This window comes from Rattus norvegicus, chromosome 19 (genome assembly GCF_021556685.1).
Source record: "Rattus norvegicus strain SHRSP/BbbUtx chromosome 19, alternate assembly SHRSP_T2T, whole genome shotgun sequence".
NCBI classification, from domain to species: Eukaryota; Metazoa; Chordata; class Mammalia; order Rodentia; family Muridae; genus Rattus; species Rattus norvegicus.
This window is the reverse complement of record NC_141552.1, coordinates 24,762,097-24,774,128: the sequence shown is the minus strand read 5'-3', so window position 1 is coordinate 24,774,128 and position 12,032 is coordinate 24,762,097. Positions and strand designations below refer to the sequence as shown.

The window sequence follows — 12,032 nt, the reverse complement described above, 5'->3', positions numbered from 1 at the left end:
CATACTGGATTATTCCTTCTGTACTTTAACTCTCTGAGTCACCTCCACTCTCAGCAAGTTAGATGAATTCCACAAATTGGAAATCAGTCACCTGGAAAAAATACATTCTCAATACGATCCCAGATTGGCCATGGAAAAAGGGTAGCTTGAACTGTCCCACCTCGGTTGGGCTTGCACAGGCCTGCTCTCCAAAAGAAACCTGTGTTCACAGCTGCAGGCTACATTCACTATGGATGCTCTTGAGGTTCCTTCCTAAACTGCTTAGATTACAATAATTTTCTTGCTAACAATCAAAAAACTGATTATGCCAAGCTGGCCTACAAGAAGCTAGTTTCTATTCTGTATTTTATCAGATGTGCAGAATACATATGGTCATCATTGATAACAGGTGAATGATCTGCTCTAATATGGACACTAAGTGATGCTGGAGGATGATCCTGACCCACAATGAGCATTGGGGACACCAGAGCCCTGTAGGGATGCCTGGCAACCTAACACGTTGAGCACGCACAGCTCAGTAAGTTCCCTGTGAACACACATCTCCTGAGATCTCTCTATTTAATCATAGGTGATCCTGTCCACCTAATACAGCACCTCATGTGGAATAACAAAAGCCACCTGCAGGAGATGTGGTGATGACTCACAGGGTAGAGCACCTGCTGCTCTCTCAGAAGAACCACATGGACCCTAACAATTGGGTAAAGTGTGTCAGTGATTACATCATAAAGTGTGTGTCCGAGGAACAGCCACATTCTCCACACAAAAGACACTGTCACACTGAGTACCCCTTGGTGACTTTGAATTCACTTATTAGCCCAGGATCCATGGAACATGCAGAGATCCATGTGTAGCTGTCAGTTCTAAGTCCACAGGAGGGGACAGAACCCTTGAGTAAGAATGATGGTCTTAAGAGTCAAGAGATAGAATTCAATTTTTATTCATAACAAATACATTTTTACAACAAAACAGGATTAAAATGAATAAAAATATTTAAAAATATTTGAAAGTAAAAATAGTAACAAGAACATATAAATATGAAACAACAAAAAGAAAACTTCAATTAAAATCATAACAAAAATATTTCTAAAAGCATATTCTTAAGGAACATTTAGAAGCACAGATGTATTGCTGTTTCTCCTCTAGCACACATAATGAAAGGCGGTCCCCCAAGTTGTCTCTCAAGTGCTGTTTTCTGAGAAGAAAGTAAGACTTCAATCAGTCTGGCTGGCTTAGTGGTATATAAATTTAGGGTCTCTAAGAAATGACAAATTAACTCAGAGGATGAATACTCATCCAAAAAATGTTGTTACCATTCAGGATGTTGGTCATCAGGGACTCCTGAGAAAGCAACTTATTCTTCAGGAAGCTCTCTTACTGCTGTGTGTCCAATTCCAGCTCTCTTGCACTTTCTGAGACCTGGGAGAGGAAGGCAGTTTTTCAGACACTGATTTGGTGGGGAAATGCAAGCCAGCTGTCAGAATACTGCCTTCTACCACCTCAGTTCTATTGGACAGTCGACATGGACATTTTAAGTGATATCATTGTTGCTAACTCTGTGGGCAGGGCAAAATCTCCAGAGAGCCTCACAGTAATGTGGGCTGACAATATGGGACCCAGACATATACCAGTGCAAAACAAGAACAGGGCAATGGCAAGAGACCTCATCAGGTTGCAGGAAGAAAGGAGATGTCCATATGTCACCAAGGATAAAGCCAATGACAAGTACTAATTTGACATTTGCACTTGGTTCTTATCCCAAAGGTGCTTCCTACACAAGAGATCACATGACCACAGAGTGTCATTTGTCAAAGAACCAAGAACTTGTTCAAAACTCTACATAGGATCCAATGTATCACATGGATATGCAATAATATGATATGTTATTCATCTGTCACCATTTCTAGACTGCAGCTTCAAAAAGAGCAGCAAAATATGCTTGCACAATAATTCAGTTTCTGAAAAGTGGTTAACTTCCCAGAATACTTGTGCATAGGCAGAGCAATGAACAATTCCATTACATGAGGTGGTTGGCTGGTTGTGAGTGTAAATTAGAAAGGTGGTAAGAGAAGCAAAGATGTATCAATGTGGCAAATTTTATCAGATATTGTTAAGCTAACAGGTCCCTACCTGATAATGCTGGTTCTGGCCGTTGATGGTCTTTATCTTTCTTGTTAAAGTCAACCAAATATTTCTGGTTCAGTGCACAATCAAGATGTACCTCCTTGCTCTCCTGCTTCAGTGGGACCAACTTCTTCCTACATGTGTTCTCCATCAGGAGCTGGCTGAGCAGGTTTCTGGAAATACAGTCTGCATAGTAAGATTATGCTGGCCCTTTCTCCCATTCCTACTCCCAAGTCCCACTAACTCTACCAGGTCCCAGATACCCATGAAGACTTAATAAAATGCATCTTGATACATATAAGGCTGCTGCACAAAACATAAAGAGTTAATTCGGGGAAGAATAAATTGTTTGCTTGGCCTGATACCAATTAGTGTCCACACCTCTGAGAAAGAACATGGATCCACAACTATCCATGAAAGCCCAATGCATGGGGGCAACATGAATTAGTACTGGGCCAACACCCTCAAAAGAGGTCAGTAGAACCAAGAGAAGGTCATGCTAACCATGTGGTCCACGCACTGAGTGTTGTAAAACCTGGTGTGACACCATAGGTCCAGGTCAGCCTAATAAACTTCTGCTGACTTCAATCAGTGCTGTTCTCTCTAGAGCCTTTTGAAGATGCCTAGAAAATCCTGGGATGAGGAACAGTCTTTTATGGAACTGAAAACTGAGTCCTAATGACCCTGGAACACTGATGGGTAAATAGCACAAGAGATAGAACCAGAGCTGAAGACCGTCCAATCCAGAACAAAGAAAGTCAGAAATGGCCATTCCACAAGTGATAGCCTTTCTGACCAGGACTTACCTAGAGAAGGTAATCTCCTTCTTCAGCTTATGGTTGTTCTCATGGACCTCAGTGTTCTCCATCTCTAAGTTGTGCAGAATTGACATGACAGCCTCCTCCATTCTCTCCAGGTCTTCATAATATGGATTTGGCCTGAAGTGTGGCCTGGCCCCAAATGATAGAATACAATGAACATCGGCATTTAGGAATATATGAACTCAGGGTGAGTCCTAAATTACCCCAGGCTGCTGCCTGGATCTTCCAGCACTCAGTCACCTGCCTAGCAAGTACAGAGACTCACCATAAACTCACTGCAATTACAATCTTGCAAAGCCACCAGCTGTCAAGGGCTTTGCAAATGCACACTGGGAACTCACTCTCCCTGACTTTATCCCTGAATTCTTCATTCAGACCACAAGTTCTGCTTTTAAATAAATGGAAGCAGATGAGTCCATTTTCAATCTCACTCCTCAGGAAGGGTCAGGTTCTGAATCTCCACTATATGGGAGGTGAGGTTTAGCACAGGGTGGTTAGGGAGGCACAGCTTTCTAGAACCCAAAACCTTAATAGGATAAGAAGGTGACCTTGCAGACCCAGGAATGAAACAAGAGCATTTGGAGCGATTCATACCTGTTCTTCATGGATCTCTCTGTCAGAAACCTCAGGCAATCTCTCAGGTCATTTCTCTCTTCGGTAATGAGCTGCAGCTCTTTAATCAGCCTCTCCTTTTCCTTCTTGGCCTGATTCTCGCTTAGGGCAGTTTCAGGGGATGATGTTTCTCTCCCAGCGTCTGTAGGTAGAAGAACACAAGTGAACCTGCATGGGGAGAATGCATAGAGTGTTCATAGACCTCAGTGAGGCCTAAACAGGAGAATAAGCCAGGAACCCAGTGTCACTGCTAGGCGATTGGTCTATGCTTAAGAGGCCTCCTCAGTGGATCTCAGTTCTCCCACTACTCTATAGATACCAAGAGACATAAGCAGCCAGGTGTTCCCTATGCCGGACATCACGTGCTTACATGTACCACGGAGATGGCTTCTCCAGGATTATCATCAGCTGAACAGGGTACAGCTTGGTTTCAGGACCCTCACTCCTTTGGCTTCAGAACTCAGATGATAAATTCACCATCCAGAAAACTTGAGTGATTGGAGACACTCAGATGCCCTACCCTGATACTCTAAGCCAACAACTTTGGATTTAAAACGCATTTCCGGGGAGGATATGTTCAACAGACTTATCAGTGTCCCTATGTGAAATACCAAATGCCCCAGAAGTGCGAATAGGTTACAGCTGATTCTTGGTCTACACATTCCAAATAGTTTTGGTATTTTAGAAACATGTTTGTAACACACACTCTAATATATAAAGCTAACGATGACCCTGCCAGTTAGAAGAAATCAGAGAAGGTCTAAGAACATAAGGTTATTTCCTTGGAGCACAATCTCTCCCTGTTACTACTGTCAGATACCCACTGTATTTAAAGAAGCAATGATAGTGAAATACATTGCTGCCCTGTCTAAACTCAGAAAAGGTGGACCCTCCATGGCTACTGATGGTGTTATTATATCAATGTAACAGAACAAATGAACTGAAAAGTAAAGACCAGAAGTCCACAGTATAATAGCATTGGCCTTACCATATCCTCCCAGTGGGGATGGGGAAACTAAAGTTCTGAAATCCTGACTTTCAGGAATTGTGATATTCATGGAAATTCAATTCCTTTTCAGATGCTCCAGTTGTGGCCCATTGCTAGAAAGGTCAGCGTAAGCCTGCAGCCACCCTGGCAGGAAGCTCAAAATACACTGCCCAGAACTTACTCCACATTCCCCAGAAGTGCTGTCTCATTACTTTGAGACGAAAGGCCAGACTCCTTCACTCTAGTCTCTCCAGAATCGACGTTCCCCCTCCCAAAACGCTTGCGAAGACAGGAAAACATGTCTTAGCTTGTAACCGCCAGACTCCGACTGAGAGAAACTAGGGCACTGGTTGTCACTACAACACTGGTGACATCACAGAGGATGCCAGAACTCTCTAGGAGACAATAGAATGTCCAAGAAGGGACAGCAGATGTCATGGGGAGCAGACTTTGCCTCCCTGGTAATGTTGTCCCTGTACTGAGCATAAGCTGAGGTGGCCTTTCCAGGAGACTTTCCTGGGGCAGAACCACTGAGCATCTCCTGCTTCCAAAGCCAAATTTTCCTCAAGGCTTGATTATAAAAAACCTTAGTAATTCCTATGCATCTAAATGAATGTTTCCTTTCAAACCTTTCCCAAAAAATGTCTCATCCTAACTCAAATTGTCCACATTCACCAATGTAAGCCATTAAACCTTCCTGAGATTTCACACCAGTTTGAATATGCAGTCAAAAGTCCTCTTGTCTCATTATGTACAGGTGCTTTATATCACATCAAGAAATAGTCTGCATGGTAGGTTACAACATGGGTGTGTATTAGGGGAACACTCATGAAGTCATGTGCTTAGCAATCAACAATTGCCAGAAAATTCCTTAGGAGAAAGAGTTGAAGTCTTTAAGGTGCTAGGAAAAGTGTGGAGACCAGTTGGCAGAGGAAAATGCAATATTGGAGACACCAGTGAAGGGAACCTCATGCTGCTTGTGGGGTTCTGCTCTCTGCACCAATGTCGCTAAAGGAGCACTGATCACAGGCCTGAGTAAGATGTACCATGAGCTTCTATCAGAAAAATAAAATAAACAAGAGATATAGAGGGTGCACAGAGATGTCTAAAATGAGGCTATAAACATCATTAAGTGGATAGAGCAAGGTCCCAGCACCTGTACACTGGGAAATGGCCACCACACCAAACACAAAAGTAGTAACACATTTATCATAGAAAAACACATTTATAATAGTAAAAAATGAATACTTTATAGAATGCACCCACTAACACTGATTGATCACATCCGTAGTTCAAATTTTGGGGGCAAATTCATGGCCTTAACTACCTTTGTCTCAACTTATATAGCAAAAAATAAGAAAGAACGAGAAAAGACAAAGTCAAAACTAAAAGCTCAAGCTTCTCATATGAGGATTGCAGGAAGTGTTATATGGGAGTCAGTTCTGATTAGGCCATTTTAGATAGAACAGTGCATAGTGACCCTTAATGTGATGGGCCCTATATAAAGCTTTTTGCAATATTGGAATTTTAACAAACCTCATCCAGTATGTACGGAAGAGGCAAAGATGTGATCACCATGTCCTTACTCTGTATCAGGTTATTTTTCTGCATCCTTGATTGTCAGGCATAGAACAGCAACAATCTGAAATAGCTGGTAGACATGGAAAAACATGGCTAAAACTATAGTTGTGGGTTACACACCTCAACTGTGAAAGGCTAATGCTGTGTGCACAGTCCTTGGAGGCCACTCTTTTAAGCCTAATTATTACAAACTGAAAGGAGGTTTATCTGAGCTCAAGGTGATCCTGGCCAGCCAGGTAGAGGGCAACATGTGATACTTGAGACCCTGTTTTAAACCAGCACAGAAATCCACACTTCATTCAAAGCATCATCTACGAATTCTCGATTATTTACCATTCTCTCCCTACCAGTCGTTCTGTTTGGAATGGTAGAAAACAACTGGAACTGATCTTTCTATTTTAAGGACCTTGATCTCTCTTTTTTTAGGTCCACATTAAGAGTGCATACAAATGGACATCACCATCTGAACATCTTAGTATTATCTACTCTGTATATATAGCATAATACTGTGCCTATGACAGTCTTAAGCTTCCTTGAGTGTAGTTGCCCCATCAAGAAGTGTGAAGTTCTGAGTTCAAACCCCAGTGATGCTTTAAAGGGACTAGAAGAAAGCCATCAGAGATACTCCACTTCTTTGTCCTTAGATTAAATCAAGTTGACACAATGTGAACCTGGTGGGCTATTTAACCATGCATCTTTCTCCCAACCCCTCTTTTCTGAGTTCAGTCCATGGCAGAATTCATTCCCCACCACCATAGATATTTCTTTGTATATTTCTACAAGAGCCAGGTTTCTTTTTTTTTAATAGAATTAGTTGTAGGCAATCAACTGCTGCCCTATGTGAGAAATGATTAGTATCTATTGCAACTTACCACACTGTATTTGTGTATACAAGTACATTATTGGAAATCCAGCATTACTGAGGGATTGGAAACCAGTGCTGTGGCCTTGCCTTTCTGTGCCTCTTCCTGGCTCACAGGCAGCTGGGGGCAGACCTTGAGTTCCTCTTCAGGGACAGAGTGATGTTGAATGGGCACTGAGCAGGCAGAGAAACACAGCTGAGGCAGCTCCTTACAGTTATTAAACACATCATCTCCTTCCGATCTTAAGGGCTACTGCTGAGGTCTTGCCCCCATACCTACCTTAATAGCATTGAATTTGTTACACAGCAGCCAGCTCTTTCCTATTGCTCTGTAATACGCCTCCACATCATGGATGCCAAGAAAAACACTAACAAAGAACAAAAAACTCTGACGTTGAACTGTGTGGTGCTGGTCACATACCCTGTTATGTTCTGTATGTTATGAGGTTTGTTAATCTTAACAAGTTCCCCAAGTGTATTCTTCACATAGGACCCAATAGATTCAAGGAAAATAGGAACAATTATGTGTAAAATGGCCTGAGTCAGGGCCCAAAGACCGAAGCATTTCCAACACTTGTGCACCAGCCCATGTGGATTTTGCAATGAGCGGGGCCTAGCAATGTCCAGTACACAGTTGTGAGCTGTTGCTCTGGTTGAACTGTATTGGTGTGTGCATTAATAAACTACACCTATTTAAATGAATTCAGTGTCCTGTGGTTTGAATCCAGACCCCTTGACACCAGGTCTTCCCTTCTGCAGCACTCGGGAAAAAGGCTAAGTTTAGGAAAGGTGACGTCTTGTCATAAGTTATGTGACAAGAGGGATGGTGAATGATCCCTTGTGATAAGAATCAAGGTTTCCTCTGTGGTATTTAGGTATATACTGGCCCTGTGCAACAGCTTCAAGAACCCATTTCTGATTTTCCTTGGGATTCCCGTGATGATGCACTCAGACAGGATTGGAAACAACCAAAACGGTGGTCAGACTTGATTTATAAAATGTAGGTAACATTGCAAACTTATGTTGTAGGATATTTGATCATATTGTCATCCCCAATATTGTGTTATTTACTTAGAAAAATACCTTCTGGCTGTGTAGTTCAGTACTAGCACCAATATTTAACCCTAGAGCTATTTTTGTTTGTTTGTTTGTTTTTTGTTTTTGTTTTTGGATGAACAAGTACTTTCCTATTTTGTGGCCCAGCCCTAGCTCTTACTTCTTTGCACAGTCATAGAGAGACCTCAAACATATACTCAGACAAAGCCAGGGGAGTGTATAAAAGGGCCTAAGGCAATACCACATAATGACATTGAAAGTGTGCTCTCTTCTTCATGCACGCCTCCAGCTCTCCTGACATCTACATGAATTATAACTCCTAATGCAGTGTAAATGATGTCTGCGCTATTGCTGAAGGAATCATGAGAATAACAACTGTAAACATTCCACCATGGATAGAATTTGTGGAAAGAGGCAACTGGCAGCCAATGAGAGGGCTCTACAGTTAAAGGGGCTTGCTGTCAAGTCTGATGAGCTTGACTCAATCCCCAGGACCCACGTGGTAAAAAGGAGAGAACCAAGGGACAAGCTGTCCTCTGGCTTCCACTCATGTGCTTACATGTGTGTGAGTATATATGTATATGTCTGTATGTACGTGTGGATATGAATGTGTGTATGCATGTATGTGTATACGTGTATATGTATATGTGTGTATATGTCTGTCTATATGTGTGTATAGGTGTATTTGTATGTGTGTATGTGTATTGTATGTGTGTGTATGTGTGTATGTATATGTGTATGTGTGTATGCATGTATGTGTGTATGTGTGTATGTGTGTGTATGTATGTGTGTATGCATGTAGGTGTGTATATATCTGTGCATGAGCATGAATGTGTATAGTCATGTATATGCATGTGTTTTCAGGTACGTGTATTCGTGTTTATGTACGAATGTATGTGTGTATGTGTATGTATGGACACACAAACACACACAATGTTAAAACATAAAAAGCTCCTTGGAGTATTCACCGTGCCTGGATAAGTGGTGACCATGTGGGGGAAACACATGTCCATGTAAGCACACCTGTTCACGTGCGCTGAGCAATGCCCAGCCTGGTCTTGAGCTCACTACCTGCCCAACGATGAGTTTCTGCCCACCTGGTCTTCTCAGAGCCAGGCGACGATTGTTCCTGCCATTCCAGTTCTGTTCCAGTTTCTCATGCCACAAACATTCTAGCTTGAATCGCACCTACTGACGCAGGAACCTAACAGCCTCCAACCCAGTGAAGTAAGTAAACTTCTTCCTGACATCCTCAGGCTTGGTGTCCCCCATGAGTCACAGGGAGGAAGGATGGCATGCACCAAGGAGAAGGGCCATGGGCAAGGAAGACAGGATCATAAGTCAGTCATCCCTGACACCAGCAAAGTGTGTGCTTCAGAGCTGGCTCTGCTCACTCTTGTCCCAGTGGCAGGACTTAAGAGTGGTGCATACCTGTCACCCAGCACTCAGAGACGTCTGAGGCATGAGAACCAGGAGTTCATGGCCATCGTAACTAATGGTGAGATCAAAGCCAGCCTGGGCAGCATGAGACTCAGTCTCAAAGCAGGCAAGGAGGAACTTGCTATATTTGAGCAAGGAAGCTGCCATCCTCCTGGGTTCTAAACATTCACTGCAATACAGAAAGATGCTAGGGCTAGTGTGGCAGAAAGTAGGAGACAGAGAAGCCAGGTTAACCCTCACTAATCTTCTCATGCTGTGTGAGCTATGAGTAGATGGTGCCCTATACACTGTGGACAGGATGGTCTCTCAGACAGTTCAGAAAGCCATGGAGGACTCCAGCAATTCTCCACTTGGGTGTCACTTGAGTCTTATATGTGTGTGTTTACAAGCCAAAACATAATATCCATAGGTGACTGTGTGAACTCAACATGGTCCAGCCATGTGCTGGAATATTATTCAGCCTTACATAGGATTCAGATTCTGATCCTTGAACAGGAATGAGAATGGTAGCCATTCTCCTAAGTCAGACCTCCAGGCAGTGCAAAGACAAACTAACACTGTATGACACCACTGAGGGCTGCAGTGTCACCAGTTATATAAAGACAGAAAGCAGGAAGGTTTACAGAGCCCCAGGGGTGACATGGAGGGGGGAGGTTGGAGGGTAGGTGTGTAAGTGGGACTGAGCCTCAGAGGAATCAGACATGGCTGCAGAATATGCATGTGGCTGCCTCCCATACCTGTGGGTGCTGCCTCCTCAGAAAGGCAAATACAGCAAAAGAAAGGACCAGAGGGGACAGGCTCTGACCTCCTGTAGACACACACAAATGACGTGACAGAATGTGCACACTGCTGCCTTGCTGCAGGAGCAGTTGAGCTTCCAGAAGGGTTGAAAGAGGCTGGAAGGGCTGAGCATGGCACTGAGTTCAAGGACATAGCTTTAGGTCCTGGGGAACCTACGGTGCCCAGGCCCCATCCTGCTGATACTGTGGGACACAGCTGACATTCAGGGTGATGGCTGGGCTGGGCTGGGGAATAGGTGTCCACTCTCACCTGCTCCAGCTTGAAGGTGTGCTGGATGAAGTAGGACTGCAACTACTTGTTGGATTCATTGATGCAAATCTGCTGGAAGCTATTCTGTTCAAAGTCCTCAAATCTGAAAATGGCCAAGACACCAATGGGCAAGCACTGGGAGACAAGGTGTGGTTATAGCCGGGGTCTCCTGGAAAGACTAGCCCTCCTGAGAGGAGTTGCAGCAGAGGGGGTGTGTTTTCCTGACCTGTTTGGTACCCAGTGTTTTTTACCAAGGGTTCCTTTGTTACTTCTTGATGGAACCAGGCCTGCACATATGCAGGAAGCATTGGGGTGGAACCTAGGGCTTGGTGCCCACATGCTGGCATCGCTGAGGGTGAAGCCTAGCCTACCACACTTCCAGACACCGAGTGCAGATGCCTGGGTTCCTATAGAATGGCGGTTCTTACCCTTCCTAACACTGTGACTCTTTATTTCAGTTCCTCATGTCGTTGTCGTCCGAACATAAACTTATTGGAGAGCTACTTCATGAGTGTAACTTTGTTACTGTGAGGAACTGTAATGTAAATGTCTGGTGTGCAGGAGCTCTGATGTAGAACCCACAGATTGAGAGCAGCTGCTGTAGAGGATGAGAGTCCCCTGCCAGCCCTGGTGTTTGCAGAGATCCCCTGGGTTCCTAGTCTCCATGGCTTTCCCAAGGACAGGGTTTATTCTTGGCCGTCTCAGGGCCTGGGACCTCACAGAAACAGCCTCTCCCATATCCTTACTGTTGAGAGTGTGGTTGGTCCTCAGCACAGTCCAGTCAAACAAGGCGCGGTATAGACACTTGGCCAGGGGTCTCCTGCAGTTATGGCCTCTGGACAGAGGGGTTTCTTACCTGGGGTGGGGCAACCGTGCCAGGTACAGGCAGTGATGCTCAGAGTCAAGACCTAGTTTTGTCTTATTTTCATAGACAAAGTTGCCCAGGCTGGCCTCGAACTTGCCGTGTAGCCAAGGATAATTAAACAACTGATCCTACTGCCTCTACCCCCCATGGCCTGGCATTGCAGATGAGTGTCACCAGAGCTGGCTTGTCACAGCTGCTATACGGCTCTAAGTCAGGGGCCTCATGTGCAGGAGTTTTATGACTGTGCCATCCCAACCCCGCAACCAGGGTTTTCACCTTTCTCCTGCTGAAGTCTGCTTAATCCTACCCTGGCCCCAGGACACAGCAGCTGTGGGAGACTCAAAGTCTGGGGCTTCAGCACAGCATGGGTACACAGCATGGCATGCAGCCTACACGGCTGTGAAAAAGCCAAGGAAGTGCTTCTCAGCTCACCCCCTGTAGGAGTGTCTAGCCCATCCTTCTCTCCATGGACGCAGACATCTGCTTCCAACTGCCCGACATGTCCCTCTGGTTTTGACTTTCCTGGATGCCATGTCAATGCCACCACACAGAGTGCTGCCTCTACTGGGGACACTCACACAACCTCTCTGGGGGACATCTGAGCCAAGCAGGGATTGGGTGCACTGCAGAGAGGTC

At 44.4% G+C, this 12,032-nt stretch overlaps 1 protein-coding gene across 2 annotated transcripts in view; it reads right to left on the bottom strand.

Annotated features, from left to right (window-relative positions):
* Window positions 1-921: 921 nt before the first annotated feature.
* Window positions 922-12,032, bottom strand: part of LOC147999213 (disks large homolog 5-like) — a 100,283-nt gene continuing 89,172 nt past the window's right edge. The window contains exons 1-6 of one of the 2 annotated variants that reach the window (XM_087596319.1): window positions 3,925-4,023; window positions 3,537-3,696; window positions 2,928-3,071; window positions 2,128-2,294; window positions 1,311-1,416; window positions 922-1,192 (exon numbers count right to left, since the gene is read on the bottom strand). In XM_087596319.1, coding sequence (XP_087452445.1) covers window positions 1,352-1,416; window positions 2,128-2,294; window positions 2,928-3,071; window positions 3,537-3,547 — 387 coding nt within the window. In that variant the 5' untranslated portion in view covers window positions 3,548-3,696; window positions 3,925-4,023 and the 3' untranslated portion in view covers window positions 922-1,192; window positions 1,311-1,351. Of the gene's footprint in view, window positions 1,193-1,310; window positions 1,417-2,127; window positions 2,295-2,927; window positions 3,072-3,536; window positions 3,697-3,924; window positions 4,024-12,032 lie in introns of those variants that run through there. The other variant, XM_087596317.1, reaches the window with a different exon arrangement.